The following is an 18,863-nucleotide window of genomic DNA, read 5'->3' as shown; positions in this document are numbered from 1 at the left end:
AGTGCCCATGGTTTCGGTAGTGTCTTACTAAATATGCCCAAACCAGAGCTGGCTGCATTTTAAGTCAAACATGACTTCAGATTAGTTCTATTACTTGAGCTGTAGGTCTGTCCGATGCTTTACACTGCAGCTCCGCTTGTTCAGACATACTTTTAAGAACAAGCACAAGCCCACCGTAAGTCACTACATGTAATGCTGATTTCCATTATGAATGAAACTATAAACCATGTGTGAGGTAACGAAATCTGTTGCCTTACCCAAACCCTTCTTACCAATATTTCTCAATTCTTGGGTAAAGCACATAGTATTGTGGTTTCCAAACTCAACATTGCGACATAGGTTCAGGTAATTTAGTTACATCTTTCGCAAAAGTCATTTACGAAAAACAACACCAAACCCTGACCATAACCGAACCTTCACCAATGCCCAGAAGGGTAACATATAATTTCAGATCATTAATGCAATATCCGTAAAAAATATCCCCACCTGCCATGTGTAATACTACTGTCTTCTTATAGTACGTAGCACAGGGGCATCTGCTCTCTGAGTCAACCAGGCCCATGCAGCCATTGCTACTTCTGCACCTCCTATACCACACTGCTTCATCCCACACTAGTTCATCAAACAGCCCAAGAATAACAGGGTCTGGAACTTTTTTTACCTTTTTCCCCCTCAGCTGGTAAGGAAGAAGATCACTGTGACCCTTGGGCCGGTTCATTGTGAAGGTTCACGCCAAGACAAGGTGTCATACAAAATCACAGGTTGTTGTTGTATTGTGATAAGATTTGTGTAAGTCCCAAGAATTGTGCTCTTAATCCTTTAATACTCATCAATTTATCTGATGCAACAAAAAAGGTAGACAAAAACATCTTGAGTAAGTCTAGATTCACATGTGTGTTGGAGTCTCCGCTGCAGATTCCATCTAAAATCGTCGGAAACACTGTGGACACCTTGTAGACCACAGGTCTATGGGGTCTGCAGGTTTCTGCAGGGAACTGCTTTTTTAGCAGACGGGCCTTCCATCTTTTGAGTCCCCATGCAGAACCAAATGAGAGACAAACATTAATGTGAACCTAGCGTAAGAATTTTCGAGGAAGACATGATTCTTATGTAATGGGTCAATCAGAAATCTTTGGGCTCTATATAATGAAACTGGTCAGGACCCTCCGAATAATATCACCAATGACATGAAAATTTAGATTTTAAGAGGGAATTTTAAATCAAGGAAACAGCAACTGATTCATGAATACAAGAGCATGACCCTATTTAATACTCTGGAGAATGGAATGAATGTCTCACATGGGTTCATGTCATGCTATAGAAATCACTGAAATAAGACAGCCATAAAGATAAGAATCTGGGACCTGTGAATATTTTACATGTTTATACTAATAAGCCTCTTCTCCTCATCCCCCTCCCTCCTGAAAGCCTATCCCTATGTGTCCTGTTGTACATAAATATGCAGCCTTCAGAAATTGCTCTTAGTTGTATCTGAAGAAGAAGTCAAAGAGCTTTGAAACGTTATATTCTGTCATCATTATGAGTTAGCCATTAAAAAAGGTATCATCTACTGAAGACTCAAGGTTTTTGTTTTTTATGTTCCATGCAAGGAATTAGAGAGAGGGGGAGCTACCCCCCTCTAAAAAGGCTAGAGGCCAGGAGAGACCTCTTCATACATCCCTGTATCAGTAATGTCCCTCTTGAGACTGGTGTACGTTGGGGACCATAAATATTTTGTTGGCCGCCATCTTACGGATATAGTCTTAGGCAGATGTATCCTGTGCTCCTGTTACTTCTGGTGCAACGTATCATGCACTTGTCTCTTCTCGTGAAATAAAAACATGTCACCAAAAATTTTGTGTTGTGCAGCTGCACCTGACAATTTTTTTGCGCCATACTGTATCTTATGCCTTTCATTGCGAGCTCCTCCACCATTATCTTCTGATATATCTTGCACTTGTAGTTGCCATATTCAGTAGTTAGACGGGTTCCACATCCTAGATATGAACTCGCGTTCCCTCAAGCACCCTCATCCGTGAGCACCTGATATTTTGCTTATATTTATGTTACACTGAGTAAATGTCAAGACTGATAACTTCCTTATGACTAGGCTCCATGTACCTCCAGCTATGGACCAGGATATTATATGACTCCACAACAAGGAAATGTTTATATCTTTCTATTTTTGGTTTTAGGGTTACAGAACCCTGTACTATAAGAACTCAAAAATTCTATATATTGAGATAAAAGGAATAACCATTGCCTTGCGGTATATGTACCATAGAAGTAGCCTATGAGGATACTCTGGGGCCTATGGATAGAAAGGGCTCAGCACAGGTTTACTTGCATACTATGCCACACTAGGTGGTGAGAATCTCAGAAGGAACTCACAAGCTTAGTCTACCAGGATTTAGGATGTGAATCAGTGGCATTGCTAACCTGGCACCAGAGCCACATATCCTGAGTTCTTACCTGGTCTCTTGCCTCCATCTATGAAATTTATCTATATCCTCCCCCTCTACCAGTGCCCCTGGTGTCTTCAGAGTCTGTAAATACCCATTGGATGAATCCAAGGAACACACAAAGGAGATATTTAGGGGTATGAACGAGTCCTCTTGTACTTGGTGGTTAGAAGATTGAGAGCGCATTCATCTCTATGTACCTGCCTGATTGTGTCCATCACCCTACTACTACAGATAGATTAAGGGGCTCCAAGCCATGACCTTGTTGAGGAGACCTCAAAAGGGTGTAAAAAGTATAAGCAGCCCCATGTAAAGTTCATCCCCCAGTCCAGGAGCTGACTCTCACTTTCTACTCATTCCTCTTAAGGGAAAGACTGGAAAAGATCATAAGAAACAAAAAATTGAGTAAAATTTTCTTTGTCCTTGGTGGAACTTCATGGACTTGTAAGTCCTCACATTGAGATTGTCCTTCAGTGATACAGCAGCTGATCCATTACTGTATGGGACACGGCTCTGAAGGTATCTGACACAGCTGAGGCCTCCACCCTATTTTGCTGATATAGATTATTTTGTTCTCTACCACACCCTTAGACAGCCACTGATAATAAATAAGAGCTAAGGAGGGCCAAGGCTCAGCACAAACCTCATGTTATGTAAGACAAAGGGACCCGACAACCTGCAAGACATTCCACCACCTGAGAAGTATGAGGAGGACCTAGGACTTCAGTAGGAGGTACTATATCTCTGGTTTCAAAGCTATAATCTTTCAGGGGTTCTTTAAAACCTCTTGCTTGCTCCCACCTATATGGGGAGGAATGGTAGCAATTGTACGCAGGCCCTGGTGTCTGTTTGCGCCTATAGACTCCTCTGTCATACTACAAGACACCGGTATTATAAATGGCAGATGGGCTTTGTCGTGCCCTCTTACATGTTTTGCTTTGGGGCAGAGAGCTTTAAATGAATCCCTAACCCCTGAAGTTTTTGGACACCATTTGGTGTTGTCAATCTTCAGCTCTTGCATAGATCTAATATTGGTAGATCATAAGGAAATGTGGCATGGTGCATCTAAATTTTGTGAAGTAAAATTGGTAAATCATTTTCTTCCACTAGCTGGCAGTGTGTTGTATTGTATTATAATACCTGAATAAAAGTCCTTTCAAATCATGGATGTTATTTTAACAGTGCACCCTGAGGTCTGGCATGGTATTGCAAGTAATGTGTATTGTTCTAATATAAAACCTTACTGTCTCTTGAAAAATTGGCAAGATATAAGTGGTCAGCACTGTATACTGAGGATACCATCTTGGTACCGAGTATGCTTCAGTATAATATAGATTAAACTGTATCAGGTTATCTAGAATTGGTCATTAGCACATATATATCATTTAGCTGTGCAGGGCACTGTCTTTGTGCACAATATTGTGCTATTTGGGTAGCATATGGTGGCAGTATATATCAAGTGTATGACACTTTTATTTGTGTACCATACGGTATTATTTGGGCACTATATGTTGTTATATAAGAACTATGGCACTGTTATTTGGGCACTATATAATATTATTTGGGCAATATATGGTGATATTATATAAGAACTGTGTGGCACTGTTATTTGGGCACTATATGGTGATATATAAGAACTGTATGGCACTGTTATTTGGGTACTACATAGTATTATTTGGGAAATAAATGGTGGCATTATTTAAGATCTGTGTAACACTGTTATTTTAGTACTGTATAGTGTTATTTGGGCACTATATGGTGGTATATTTGGATACCATATAATCAGTGGCGTAACTGAAGTCTTGTGGGCCCTGGTGCAATCTTTTGTCTGGGGCCCCCTACCTCATCTCTGCAGTGAATTCTTGGTAGTGATGGTTACAGTTACTAAGCAGTTTAATCCAGTTTAGTGTGGTTAGGGTAATCTGTAGGTCTCCTTGGCTTATAGACCAGATGGAAATTGCAATCTTAATTCTGATGCCAGTGCTTATGGGCCCCCTAAGGCTCCTGGTGCGACTGCATCCTCTACACTCCTCAAGGTATACTCACACATATGATGCCTTTTGGGCACTGTATGGTGGTATTATATAAGAACTGTATAACACTGATTTTTGGGTATTGTATAGTGTTATTTCGGGAACTACAGTATATAGTGTGTCAGGGTCTGGGGTTGCTAGGTGGGGTGGCGTAGACACCAAAAGTTCAAATTCTTTAGTCCAAAACAAAGGTAGAATTTATTTTCACTCCAAAAGGTAGTGCAGCAACAAAAGGAAACAATACAAAAATAAATCCTTGCCCGGCTAGGCTCTAACTAAACATAGAATAGGTTACCTCACCTAGAATAACAGAAATCCAAAAAGCCAGTAGAATCATTCAGGACACAGCTCCAAAAATTTGACCTCTCTGTTTAGCACTCCAGCCAAGCTCTGCCCACAGTCTGCTGCTGGAGCAACTCCTTAAGCCTCCCTTGAGGAGCAGACTCTCTGCAGCTGAGTCGCTGCCGGAACATCCCCAAAGTGTTGACTGGAGGGGGTGGAATAACAGGTCCCACTACCAACCTATCTGCCATTCCTAAAAATCCAGCCCAGTAACCGGAACTCTATAATAACCCTCAGCAGACAATAGTTATCTGCTTCTTTCTGGAGTTTCCTCATCTTACCCACCTTAGTAGTCTGGGTGAGATGTACATCCCCTCCATTACCTGACCAGCCATCGGCTTACAAGTGGTATTATTTAAGATCAGAAATGAAAGTAGTAAAGTCTGATGTCTAATGATGGATAAAATTGTCTGACAATCCCTATGGAAATCAATATGGTTGTTATTAATCTTTTTCTGATACAGAGCTCCAAATCTCCTGCATGTCCATGCAGTTAAATACTAAAATGCTGCCTAATCCTAGTCACCACTAGGGGGGGAGCTCAGGATCTGAGGTCAATGTATAACAGTATACAGTCAGCTCCCTCTAGTGGTGACTGCAGGTATTTTATAACTCATGTTTATAGAGAAGATTTCAGCTCTGTATTGTAACAATGGAGCTTTGGATACTAATAAATTATTTTACAGAGAATTCTGGCTCTATTTGGATTAAGCTAAACAACGTAATGCTGAAAGATGGACATTCCCTTTAATTGACCACTAATGCAGGCAGTTAAATATTCCAATGTGATTATTGCAGATAGTAGACACATATATATTGCTGTATAGACCAGGCACCTAGACACATGGTATATATCAGTACACACACACACACACACACACACACACACACACACACACACACACACACACATATGTATATGCTACTTTATATGTGCAAACATTTGCACTCTATGTTATTGGCAGTATAAACTAGGACTGTTGTATTTTGTGTTTGCAAAGTGCGCTTTACTACATTGCTGTGCTGATAGCTGTATATATGCTGGGCTTATCATTAATAGCACTTGTTGCCTTCCTCCATTGTGTGGCTCCTTATTAACCCTTTCTGTGTTGTAGAATTTAATTCTGTTTCTGTAGTTTTTGGCATTTATGTGACAGGCATTCCTGTGTGTACAGTGTGGGAGGGTGTCACCGTAGGCGTGATAAACCCGGCATCACATATAAAGGAGCCCCGGGCTAGTGACTACACTTCCTGCACTATTACATGAGTGATCGTGATGCCTGGTATGCGTGTATTTACTGACTGACAGCACAGGAGACAAGTAGCCGCCGTGACAGCTGATGATCAGACCTTGTCTCAGAGGACTCCACACAGGTAAGGAACACTCTAACCCTATTACCTGCTGATAAGATACCTTTCGCCTTAAAGGGGATGCACCAGGATAGAAAAAATATGGCTGATTTCTTCCAAAAACAGCGCCACTTTTGTTCATGGCTTGGGTTTAGTATTAAAGCTCCATTCTCTTCTATGAAGGTGAGCCAGAAGCAGCACGGATACTATTCAGGTAATAGGTGCAGACCTGCAATACCCTGTCCTACCACTAGAGAGAAGAGGGTACTATAGTTCTGTGGCTATTACCTAATTAAGAGCAGAGCTTCTTCATGCAGAAGGTGACTGGTGCGGGGTCAGGGTGTTGATGACCTATTCTGTAAATAGGTCATCAGCATAAAAAAAAACACATGGGGACTGTAAATCCCCTTTAAATCTAGTCTTTTATAAATAAATCTGTATCCTAAATACTTCCTCGTATCAAGGTCCTGCTCACACAGCTGAGGGCCTGTGACAATGTATCACTGTTAGTACAAGCTACTGGTGGGATTTGGACAGTGGCTGTCAAGTCACAGGATTGTCTGTACTGAAACATTGTAGCAAATTTCAGCTGTGTGAACATGACTCATATAAGGTTCCTCACATCATGCACAGTCTAGGAAATCTTCTCTGACACATTGTAACAAACTATTAAGCAATGAGGAAGAAGAGTGATGCTGCTAGGATCTTTAGATCACAGAGGATCGGATACAATTGTAACAACCTGTCAGCTGTGAGAAGTCTTACATCAGCACAAGTTTGCAGCTTCTCGATGTAAAGAATGTTCCCAAGCCCAGATCTTGGAGATGAAGAAGAATCAAATAAGAAAATATACTAAAGAGTTCTAAAAACTTTTCATGAAAAATCAGATTCCCCATTGGAATGTAGCAACATATGTCAGTAGCTGCTATAGGGCGCCCACGAGTACATTACACTTATACAAGTAAAGAAAATGCAGTGCCCCAAGTGGCCAGCATGTGATACTGCTTCATTGTTTAGGTACTGCATCACATGCTGGCCATCAGTGGTATTTTGTACAATATCTTGGTTTGTGTATTTATTTGATGCCAACATACTCCACAGCGCAATTCATTGAATTTCTAACAATTTGACACAAAAGGACGATTCAAGGACTTTTGTTATTTGGGACTTATATAAGTGTCCGGCCATGCCCAGAAGCTTCGTTGTGGCTGATTTTATACAATTGGAGTAAATATTCAGCAATGCACCTGCTAGGAATGTCGCTCAGTCACTGCTTGGTCGGTCATGCATGTTGCGTTCTACTTATTCTATAGACCATGGAAAACCTCATGAGTCAAATGAGTCCTGATACAAAATGAAAACTGGGGTCATCCATTTTTAGAAGAGTTTAGAAAAACAAATATACTGCAATACCACTAGTGGCCAGCACATGGCACTGTTCATATCAATGCAAAAATGGCACTGCAGTGCTATGTAATTACATGGTTAAAAGGGCGACAATTCTACAGCTCTTTATTTCTCAGCTTTCTTGGCCTCAGTAAATGTGGGGGAGAGAGACACCGGTAAGTTTAAAGTGTGAATCTAGAAATTCAGGTGTCACTCAGGCTCATTGAAACCTTGCCACATTCTGACCCCACCCACACAGAGCTCCTGCCATCTTCTGTTCCCCATACCCACCCCTGCTAACTTAAGCACCACCTCCACAGAGTTCCAGACTCCTTATGATCCCCCTACAGGGCACCTTCCATTTTCTGGCCCAGCCCTCACCGATCCCAGGCCTTCTTCTGACACCATGCCCACAGAGCCCCTACCATATTTTGACCCCACCTCCACAGAGCCCCTGCTATCTTATGACCCCACCCTCACAGATCTCTGGCCATCTTCTGACCCCATCCCCACAGGGCCCTTGCCATCTTCTGTGATCCCTCTCCCACAAAGCTGCTGCCAATTTCTGGCCCCACCCCCGCAGAGGCCCTTCCATCTTCTGACCACACCCCCACAGAGTCCCTGCCATCTTCTGATCCCACCCCCACACAGCCCTTGCCATCTTCTGATTCCACCCCCACACAGCCCTTTCTTCTGACCCCAACCCCACGGAGCTCATACCACCCCCCCCCCCCCCACCCCAACCCCACTTCACAATAGAGTCCCTGTCTCCTTCTGTCTTCTCATAAATACCCTACCACCCTTTACAGAACCCCTAGGCTTCTCTGTTATCCACCTCCCAGCCATAGCCCTTAACAACTTATGGAGGCCAGTCTCCTGATCAGTCTGGTGCTTGGACATTTATGATAGATGAGCGTTCATAGATTTCCTTGGCCATATTCCGGCAGTCTATTGATTTTTCCTTGTAGTGTTGGCAGAGGAGCTGACCGTATGGGATCTCCTGATATATTGGCGGTCTCATTAAGATGATGATGGTGTAGCTGTGCCGCTACCGCCGCCCACGCTGTGGTTTATGGAGGTGATAGAGCTTCGAGGTTTGGGCTCTTCCTGTTGATTGCAGCTGCAGAGCGTCCACAGAATTACAGTTTCTAGATTTTATGCTTTCGAATGTAACTCAAACTAATTATAGGAAATGTTTCCGTAACTGCAGACCTTGTAAACACCGAAATCTTAGCTGTGTAATTCAGTCTGCCTCACCCCCAAATCTGTCTAGTACCTCTCCAACATCACTGCATAGCCAGTAGAACTTGTCATTTAGGAACTTGGATACTGTATGGTGGTATTAGTTAGGTGGTGTAACATGAGCACTATATAACAGTATTATTTGGATACTGTATGATTTTATTTATAAATTTTTAGATAGTATTATTTGGCATAGAATGGCTTCATTGTGTTCTTTTATGTAGGTACTATGTTTGAATTATTTGGATACAGTCTGGTTGTAGTTTTTTTTGGGGGGGATATATGGTTGTGGACACTGTATGGAAGCATTATTTGGATTCTGTTTGGCGGTATTACTTAGGTAATATACAGTTGTGTTATTTGAAATTTCCGTAACAGTATTATTTGTCATTGAATGGCTTTAATATGTGAGACAATATGGCCATGTTCTGTGGGCACCATTGTAGATTTATTTGGGAATTCTATGGCAGTATTATTTGAGAAATATATGGCTGTATTTTGTGGTTACTGTATGGAAGTATTATTTGGATACTGTATGGTGGGAATAGTTAGGTAGCATTATGTGACAATATTCTTTTGGCAGTATTATGTGAGAAAATATGTCCTTGTTATGTGAACACTGTGGTGGAATAATTTAGATATTCTATGGTAGTCTTATCTGGTCATGTTATGTAGACACTGTATGGAAGTATTATTTGGATACGATTTGGGTAGTGTACAGTAGTGTTATATTAGCATTGTATGGTGGTATTATTTGGGCACAGAATGGCAGTAATAGAAGTCCACTTATCCAGAAGCAAATAGGTACCGCAAAGCTAACATACATTATTATCTATCAGGCAAAGGGGTACTCCGGGGCTCAATGCAAAAACAGTCATTTGTCTTTCCAACTACAATGTGCCATTTATAATACTGGTGTCTACATCTATGGCCCCATCAGGCACAAGGGCCCAGTGCAATTGCTACCGTGGCACTCTCTATAGCTGTGCCAATGACACAAAGGGCCCATGGCAATCACTGGCTTATGAAACCAAGCATCTAGTAGTCAGGGGGGCCACTGTGACTGCCCAAGGGCCCACATACGGTAGACCTGACTGATGAAACTCTTGCACAACCTCCTCTAAGCCATTGTGAGATGATGCAGATTGCTTGGTGTCTTCCGCCTGTTGTGGTCACTGACTTCTCTCTGTGAGGTTCTTTGACAACAGGAACTTGCAGGCTCAGAAAAAAAAAGCACAGGAGGCAGCCTCAGCAATAGCTGCAGAGATCCTGGCAGCCGCCCAGGCAGCATCTCCGTCCTCAGCATCTCCTCCAGCGACAGGCAAGGTCAGGCTGTTTATACACCATGAGAACCTTACAGATATATCAGTGACTATAACATCAATGGAGGGACATCATATCTGCTGCTTAGGAGAGGGATGATGGGTGGGCAGGTGGGTGCATAGTGGACTGTAGGCATTAGTGGGCCCCATCATTGATACCTTGCCTGGACCTGTTACTACACTGCATGCAATAGATTGTAGGATTGAGACATAAGGACACAGTATGTATGAATGTTGCAATGGCAGCGAATCTTGTCACTGCTCTGGTTGCTCAGATACCATTTACTTACTAGAGGCATCAATCTATTCCTGCGCAACTTCATGTTCTCTTGTGTTTTCCTGCTTAGGCGTATAGTTTTAACACTTTCATTACCAAGTGTTTACAGAGTGCACACTATATATCCTTATCTGTTCTGTAAATTGATTGTCAGTGCAATATATTATAAAGTGTACAATATATAGAAAGGCTGGAGAGTCCCTGGGGAGGGCAATATATTATTATTGAGATGATAACTGCTTGTAGTGCAATACCTGCACTGCCATAAATACTGTAATATCATGTGCAAGAATATAATTGCTATAATACTGCCCCCTATGTAGAAGAATATAACTACTATAATACTACCTCCTATGTACAAGAATATAACTACTATAATACCGCTCCTATGTACAAGAATATAACTACTATAATACCGCTCCAATGTATAAGAATATAACTACTATAATACTACCTCCTATGTACAAGAATATAACTACTATAATACCGCTCCTATGTACAAGAATATAACTACTATAATACCGCTCCTATGTACAAGAATATAACTACTATAATACCGCTCCAATGTATAAGAATATAACTACTATAATACTGCTACTATGTACAAGACTATAACTACAATAATACTGTTCCTATGTATAAGAATATAATTACTATAATACTACCTCCTATGTACACAAATATAACTACAATAATACTACCCCATATGTACAAGAATAACTCTACTATAATACTGCTCCTATGTGGGCAGCATGATGGCTCAGTGGTTAGCACTGCAGCCTTGCAGCGCTGGAGTCCTAGGTTCAAATCCTGCCAAGGGCAACATCTGCAAGGAGTTTGTATGTTGTCCCTGTGTTTGTGTGGGTTTCCTCCAGGTACTCTGGTTTCCTCCCACAGACATACTGATAGGGAATGTAGATTGTGAGCCCTATATGGGACAGTGACTGACAATATCTGTAAAGTGCTGCGGAATATGATGGTGTTATATAAGTAAGCATAATAATGTACAAGAATATAACTACTATAATCCTGCATATGTACAAGAATATAACTACTATAATACTGCTCCTATGTACAAGAATATAACTACTATAATACTGCCTATGTACAAGAATATAATTACTATAATACTGCCTCCTATGTACAAGAATATAACTACTATAATACTGCTCCTATGTAAAAGAATATAACTACTATAATACTGCCTATGTACAAGAATATAACTACTATAATACTGCCTCCTATGTACAAGAATATAACTACTATAATATTGCCTCCTATGTACAAGAATATAACTACTATAATACTACCTTCTATGTACAAGAATATAACTACTATAATACTGCCTCCTATGTACAAGAATATAACTACTATAATACTGCCTCCTATGTACAAGAATATAACTACTATAATACTGCCTCCTATGTACAAGAATATAACTACTATAATACTACCTTCTATGTACAAGAATATAACTACTATAATACTGCTCCTATGTACAAGAATATAACTACTATAATACTGCCCCTATGTACAAGAATATAACTACTATAATACTGCCTCCTATGTACTATAAATACACTTATGCCTTTTCATTCATTACAGAGACTATACAGGAGACTTGTGATCACCTTAGCTCACTATCAGAGTACTCCTTGTTTCTTAGGTTTGGGTATAATCATGCCCCCTGCAGATAATGAGGTTTTCTTGTATCTTGCCCTCATTCCCTATGATTATTCCAGGAATAGTAACAGTAGGAAGGAAACCTCAGTACACAATGGGCCTCATACAGTGTGTAGCCTCCCCTAGAGGTGGAGCGAGCTGGGATCACAGTAAAATTATATGTGGAGTCTATAAGTACATTATACTCAGGGCTGCTCGGGGTGGTGAAAACAAAGACATGTCTCTGTGCCGGAGGTCACCTACAGAATGAAAGCTGCAACTGACATCTTACAGGGTGAGCAGGTTATGTTGTATACAGGTTTAGGGGTCAGGTATTTTTAAATATTACTATTAACATAGCCAGAGCAGCTAAAAAAACAGTATCTCCTACTTTGGAGGACCCGTCCTCTCCCCAGTTTACACCTTCATACCATTGATTTGAATATCTGAACTGAAATTTCCCCAATGTGGGACTATTAAAGGATTATCTTATCTTATTTATAATAAGAGCTATGTGTAATGCTTAACTTCACCTGTTGTGGTGCTGCAGGGTGGAGGTTGTAATTTACTGTAGGTCGGGCTTATTTATGAACATTTAAGCCCCCCCCCACACACACACACACACACAGTTCTGCTTATGTCTCCTTTGACCCCAACCATACAGTAACAGTGCTCACCTCTATGTAACATACATTGATGAAGACTCCTCTGTGTCACAATACAATATACTGGCCTCTTCGGAGCTCCCATACAATATAATGCCCCCTTAATGTCCCCATACAGTATAATTCCCCTTTTCTGTCCCCATACAATATAATGCTCCTTTAATGTCCTCATACAGTGTAACACCCTCTTAATATCCCCATACAATATAATGCCCCCTTAACATCCCCATACAGTGTAATGCCCCCTTAATATCCCCATACAGTGTAATGCCCCCTTAATATCTTCATCCAGTATAATGCCCCTTTTTGTCCCACATATAGTATAATGCCCCTTTTCTGTTCCCATACAGTATAATGCCCCCAATTACTCACCTTTTACAGCATAACACTATTTGCAGTAAGGTTGTCACAACTGTTCTAGCCCCCACCTCCTCCCTGACCCTACTTCTACATCTTCCCTAACCTAAGGCAGTAGCTTCTTCCAGATCGGCTCACTATCTGTGACTCTCCCGATCTCCCCCATGGGCCTCCCTAGAAGTGCAGCAGATGATCCAGCATTGAGCATTTTGTCACATGCTCCAGTCTACAAACACTTGACTTCTCCCAATGGACATGCCGGGTGTATCTAATCTCCCTGGCCCTGGAATACAGTATAGCAGGGCAGTATGGCTGCTGTACTGGACCTATCTACAGTCAGTGTCAGCTGCGGTGCCAGGGCTGCCCTGTGTGCAGGTGTAATTACATGTGTGCACAGCGCCACCATTATTGACATGTGAGGAGGTGTGCCAGGAGCCTGCTATTGACATTATGGTCAGCTGCCTTAGATAAGCAGAATCCTGACACATTGCTACGCACCTCACCCTGTGAATAAGCCCAGCAAATACCACCAGGGCACGCCTCATCACCCCAGCATGATATACCCTGACTATAATACATAGCTTATACATGTGTGCAAAGAGTATCACACATCATAGGCTTAGATACACCAGCAGACGGTATCACACATGATCGGATTAGATACATAGCTCAGTAGATAGAATTACATGCAGAGAATATCAAATGTGATAGGATTAGATACACTTGCGCAACAGACAGTATCACATGATAGGATTAGATACACCTGCTCAGCAGGCAATATCACATATGATGGGATTAGATACACCGATTTAGCAGACTGTATCACTCATGATAGGATTAGATACCCATCTCAGCAGACAGTATCACACATAATATGATTAGATACACATGCTCGGCAGACAGTATCATACATGATTAGATACACTGCCTGGAAGGTGATATTAGGATGCTATGAAGCACTCCGCTTCCTTCTATCCTCGTATACTCTTCACCTTTCCCCTGCTCGGCCATGACTCACTCTGTGGTTACAAGAGGCACAAGTTAGATACATGGAGAACGTCACATATAAGCAGAAGTGGCCGGAGATATCACATAATAAAAGGGGAAAAGCCGTTTACATTGAATTTTTGGAAAGATTGATGAAAACCAGAGCAGGGGGCAGAGCAGTCGCCCATAGCAACCAATCAGCATTTTGGATAAGGCCTCTTAGAAACCTAAGCTAGAAGCTGGTTGGTTGCTATGGACAACTGCTCCGCTCCCCCTGCTCTAGATCTCATCAATCCACCCTGTGTTTACCATGGAGAACCAATCTAATGTTCTATTCTCTTTCTTTTAGATCAGACATGGCGTTTAGCAAGAGATTTGCTGGCTTGAAGCTTCAAGAACAAGGTGATCACTGCAATCGCAGGCGGGGCCAGACATGGGCCTAAAATGTATCGAGACTTTGTTGTAAGACTACAACTCCCAGAATCTATGGCTCTCAAGACATGCGAGGAATTGTAGTCACATGGCAGGGGTTGCCCTCTTTATTTTAGAGGGGTTTCCTGCTGGGACATCCAGTGGTCAGCTGTAATCTGTAAAGGCCAGTAGCACCAGTTCAGTTTTCCTGCAGTGCCTCCGCAGGACAAATGAAGCATTACACAATTCTCATTAAAAACAACACCCTCCAGATAATAGAGGTTACGCCTGTCCTTTAAGGGACACTAAATGTAAAAAAAAAAAAAGGTTTATCTTATCACTCTTTTTGTGCAATTTAAAGGGATGTATTGTCCTCTGTTATCAGTCTGGCCTGCATTTGTTAGGCTGAGTTCAGACAGGGTTTTTTGGTCAGGATTTTGACGCAGAATCCCCGTCAAAATCCTGACCAAAAAACCGCCTACCATTGAAGTCAATCAGAGCTGGTCATTTCTTTGTTCAGGCGGATTCCGCCCACCTAAAGACAATCCCTCCCAACTAGGCCCATTTATTTGGGCCTAATCCGGAGCAGAGTGCTGCAACTGGATGCTGCTGCACTGTATCTGCATCCAGTCGCGGTTACCCGTTTTTTGGTCCAGAATCTGAATCGAACTCCGCATCAAATTCCGGACCAAAAAACCCAGTCTGAACTCAGCCTTAATAGGGTGAGAGACCAGAAGTATGTGAGATTCTGTATACTCATGATCACTACTTCAGGGGTACAGCTGGTGAGGAACATGGGTGCTGGGTGTAAGGGAAGGGAGCTAACAAAAAAATATGACAGCAAAGTGAGTCCTTGTCTGGGTGGGAGGAAAACCGAGGTGGCTGAAGTAAGAGTAAGCCTCTCACCTCTACCAGGTTATAGTCCACTCTACATCGGGCTGAAGAGATCCAACCAGATCGAAACAGCTGTCCTCGATTGAGAGACTATACCTGGTAATAATCCCAGCGTCATTGCTAAACAAAGGCCTCTTGGAAGGTCGGGCATGAGGCTAAAGGGAGCAGCCATTATTGGGTTATCTCACTGGAATCCTGTCTTAAGACAGGCTTGCACATTCCAGTGAGCGCCCTCTATTGGTTTGCAACACTGAGGCAGCAACTGTCTTCCTAATTACATCATGGAAGGCAGATTTGCATATTCTTCCCATAGTAAGAGTAGTGTGTAATAGACTTGTTGAATTGTAATCTGACTAGTGACCAGTAGAGGGGAGTATGTAACTATAGTTATTGACACTGATCACATATATTCTGCATCTATCTATCTATCTATCTATCTATCTATCTATCTAATAACATATTCCTTTCTATCTATCAGGTATTGATATCAAGCAGTTTGAGCAGGATTTTGTGGCCGCCCATAATAAATATCGGGCCTTGCACGGATCTCCTCCTCTGCAGCTGAACAGAGACCTCTGCAGCTCAGCACAGAAATGGGCCGACCACCTACTCTCCATCCGGACCCTGCAGCACAGCAACAGCAAATGTGGAGAGAACTTATACTACAGGAGCAGCTCCAGCCCCAAAGACTTAGCAGGTAGGAAGGCCATGAAAATGGTCCAGGCTACTCCAGAACGCTTCAAGGGACTGCTCAGCTTTAAAGAGGTTATAGCACCACACTTGTTTATAAGCCGTGCCTTTTATTGCAGCTCAGCCCTATTTGAATGAATAAAACTGAGCTGCAATACCAGGCACTGCCCATGGACAAGAGTAGTGCTGTTTCTGGTAGATAGCAGTCATGTTCTAATTTTCTGTGATGCATTTTGGGAGATGTAGCGTTCATTTTATACACTTTACAGTTGTCATTTCCTATACTACTATATATATGAGATCATTATAATAGATCCTTCTTTTTATCATGTAGGAAATGAGCCAGTGGACAGTTGGTACAGCGAGATCAAAAACTATGACTTCAGTAATCCTGGCTTCTCCAGCAACACAGGTAATAGTCATAGATAATAAAAAAATAGATATATAAAAAAAAACACTAATATTCTGGCAAACAGCGCCCCTAATGACCAAAATATCATGAAAAAGACTGTTACAGTTTCTTTTGGCAAGTCTGCCCTCTAGTGGCCAAATGGGAAATTTCTCTATGGCTAGAATTATTGGAAATGTATATTAATCTTCCTTGCAAGAAATCTTGTGATGTTTATAAAAATTTTCTATTTTCTCAGGTCATTTTACCCAAGTTGTCTGGAAAGATTCCAAAGAGGTTGGATTTGGACTGGCTACAGATGATAAAAAAGTTTATTTTTTGGTGGCCCAGTACACCCCAGCTGGAAACATCACCAATCCGGGCTACTATGAGAAGAATGTATTACCTAGTACAACAGCACCATCTACTGCCAGTGGTGGGTCTGACTCTTGGGTAAAGCCAGCAAGCAACAAGGAACCATCTGACGCCAAGACGTACAATGATAGAAGACCTATATCTGGTGCTGACCAAGGTGAGAGATGGGGTCATTGTATTCTATGTGTAGTGAACCAATGGCGGCGGTCGTCTTTTAGGATGCCTTAGTCGGCCAATCCTGGAGTTTTCTGTGGTTCCATATTGTTCTTTCTTTATCCCATATTCAAAAGTTTGTGAAGAATTTGTGTGTGTGTATGAAAGGACCTACTAATCTAATATACTAATAAACAGTGACGCCACCCAGAGGCAATGTAGTACTCCTGCACAATGCCTATGTAATACGCCTCTATATTCCTCTTTACTAGCTATGTATGGTTCTATTATATTGATACTTTTATATTGACCTCTATGATACTTTGTATTGTTGCACTATAGGGTACATATAGTGAAACAATACAAAGTATCATAGAGGTCAATATAAAAGTATCAGTATAATAAAACCATACACAGCTAGTAAAGAGGAACCAACGCCACGTAGTGCTGATATAATAGCACTGCACATAGCTAATAAGTAAGAACCTCTGCCACATAGTGCTGATATTATACACATATCTAATAAAGAAGAGCCCCTGCCACATAGGGCTAATGGAATAGTGCCACACATAACTAGTAAAGAAGAACCTCTGCCATATAGTGCTGATATAATAGTACCAATATAATAATGCCACACATAACTAGTAATGTAAAACCCCACCACATAGAGCTGATGCATGACATATCTAGTAAAGAAAAATCCTGCCACATAGTGCTGATAAAGTGCTGATTTAATAGTGCCACACATATAGTACCGTTATAATAATGGCACACCTAGTTAGTAATGTACTGTAGAACCCTGCCACATAGTGCTGATACAATAGTGCTCCACATACCTTCTAAAGAAAAACTCCTGCTACATAGTGCTGATATAAAAGTACTAATACACTGGTAACAGTGCCGCACACAGCTAGTGAAGCAGAACCCCACCACAAAGTGCTGATATAATAGTGCCAATGTTCAGATTACTATGACAGCGCCTTCTACATGATCTATTGGGTAAGAAGAGTCATCTGTGCAGCTTATCCTTTCTCTTATGTTCCATGTGACACTGATAGCAGGCAGAATATTCCGGATATTTTCTATTGGCAGTGCCTTTGATGTAATATTTTTTGCCTCTCCTCTGGCCTGCTGTCAATATATATATCCGGAGTGTGAGCGCACGTTTCACAGGCACAACGTGTTTTCTCAGCTCTGATGAATTTTCTCGCCAAGGTTCACATACTTCGTGCTCTCTCTGCTCGTAATAACTGCGCCCGCGAAAAGACTGCAAACTTTATGTGTAAAATTATGTAATGGCACCCTATATGCTGAGCCGATAGTTCTGACTTTTTTAATGTAGATTATGAGCCCCACATAGGGCTCATAATGTACTTTTTTTCCCCTATCAGCAGGGGTGAACCTGCCTGTTTTGCCGCCCGAGGCGGACGACAGAAAGCCGCCCCCCTCCCCCCGGAAGGAGGGGCGGAGTGAAGGGGGTGTGGCGACGCAAAGGGGGCGTGGCGGAGTGGCGTTAGCAGGCAGAGAGCAGGCACGGAGAGGACCTGCTCTCTGCCTGAGCGTGAGGGGAGGCCGCTGGAGCAGCGCTGCTCCAGCGGCCTCCCCAATCCACCGCGCGGTGACGCTAAGCCAGTCCAGGACAGCTTGTCCTGGACTGGCTTAGGAGGAAAAATGCCGCCCTCCCCGGGGCCCTGGCATAGCGCCGCCTGAGGCGGTTGCTTCAGGTCGCCTCATGGGAGGTGCGGCGCTGCCTATCAGTATGTCTTTTTTTGGAGTATGGGATGGAAATCTATGCAAACACGGGGAGAACATACAAACTCCTTGCAGATGGTTTTTTGCCCTTGGCATGATTTGAACCAAGGACTGC

At 42.1% G+C, this 18,863-nt stretch overlaps 1 protein-coding gene across 5 annotated transcripts in view; it reads left to right on the top strand.

Annotated features, from left to right (window-relative positions):
- Window positions 1-3,167: 3,167 nt before the first annotated feature.
- The window catches only part of LOC142184596 (uncharacterized), a 39,457-nt gene continuing 23,761 nt past the window's right edge, over window positions 3,168-18,863 (top strand). For 2 of the 5 annotated variants that reach the window (XM_075259573.1, XM_075259569.1), the window contains exons 1-5: window positions 6,096-6,211; window positions 14,435-14,487; window positions 15,869-16,087; window positions 16,415-16,492; window positions 16,728-17,000. In XM_075259573.1, coding sequence (XP_075115674.1) covers window positions 14,442-14,487; window positions 15,869-16,087; window positions 16,415-16,492; window positions 16,728-17,000 — 616 coding nt within the window. In that variant the 5' untranslated portion in view covers window positions 6,096-6,211; window positions 14,435-14,441. Of the gene's footprint in view, window positions 3,196-6,095; window positions 6,212-10,082; window positions 10,142-12,241; window positions 12,372-14,434; window positions 14,488-15,868; window positions 16,088-16,414; window positions 16,493-16,727; window positions 17,001-18,863 lie in introns of those variants that run through there. The other 3 variants (XM_075259572.1, XM_075259570.1, XM_075259571.1) reach the window with 3 other exon arrangements.

This window comes from Leptodactylus fuscus, chromosome 11 (assembly GCF_031893055.1).
Source record: "Leptodactylus fuscus isolate aLepFus1 chromosome 11, aLepFus1.hap2, whole genome shotgun sequence".
In the NCBI taxonomy this organism is placed as follows: Eukaryota; Metazoa; Chordata; class Amphibia; order Anura; family Leptodactylidae; genus Leptodactylus; species Leptodactylus fuscus.
The sequence above is the reverse complement of the archived record's forward strand: the minus strand, read 5'-3'. Positions and strand labels throughout refer to the sequence as shown.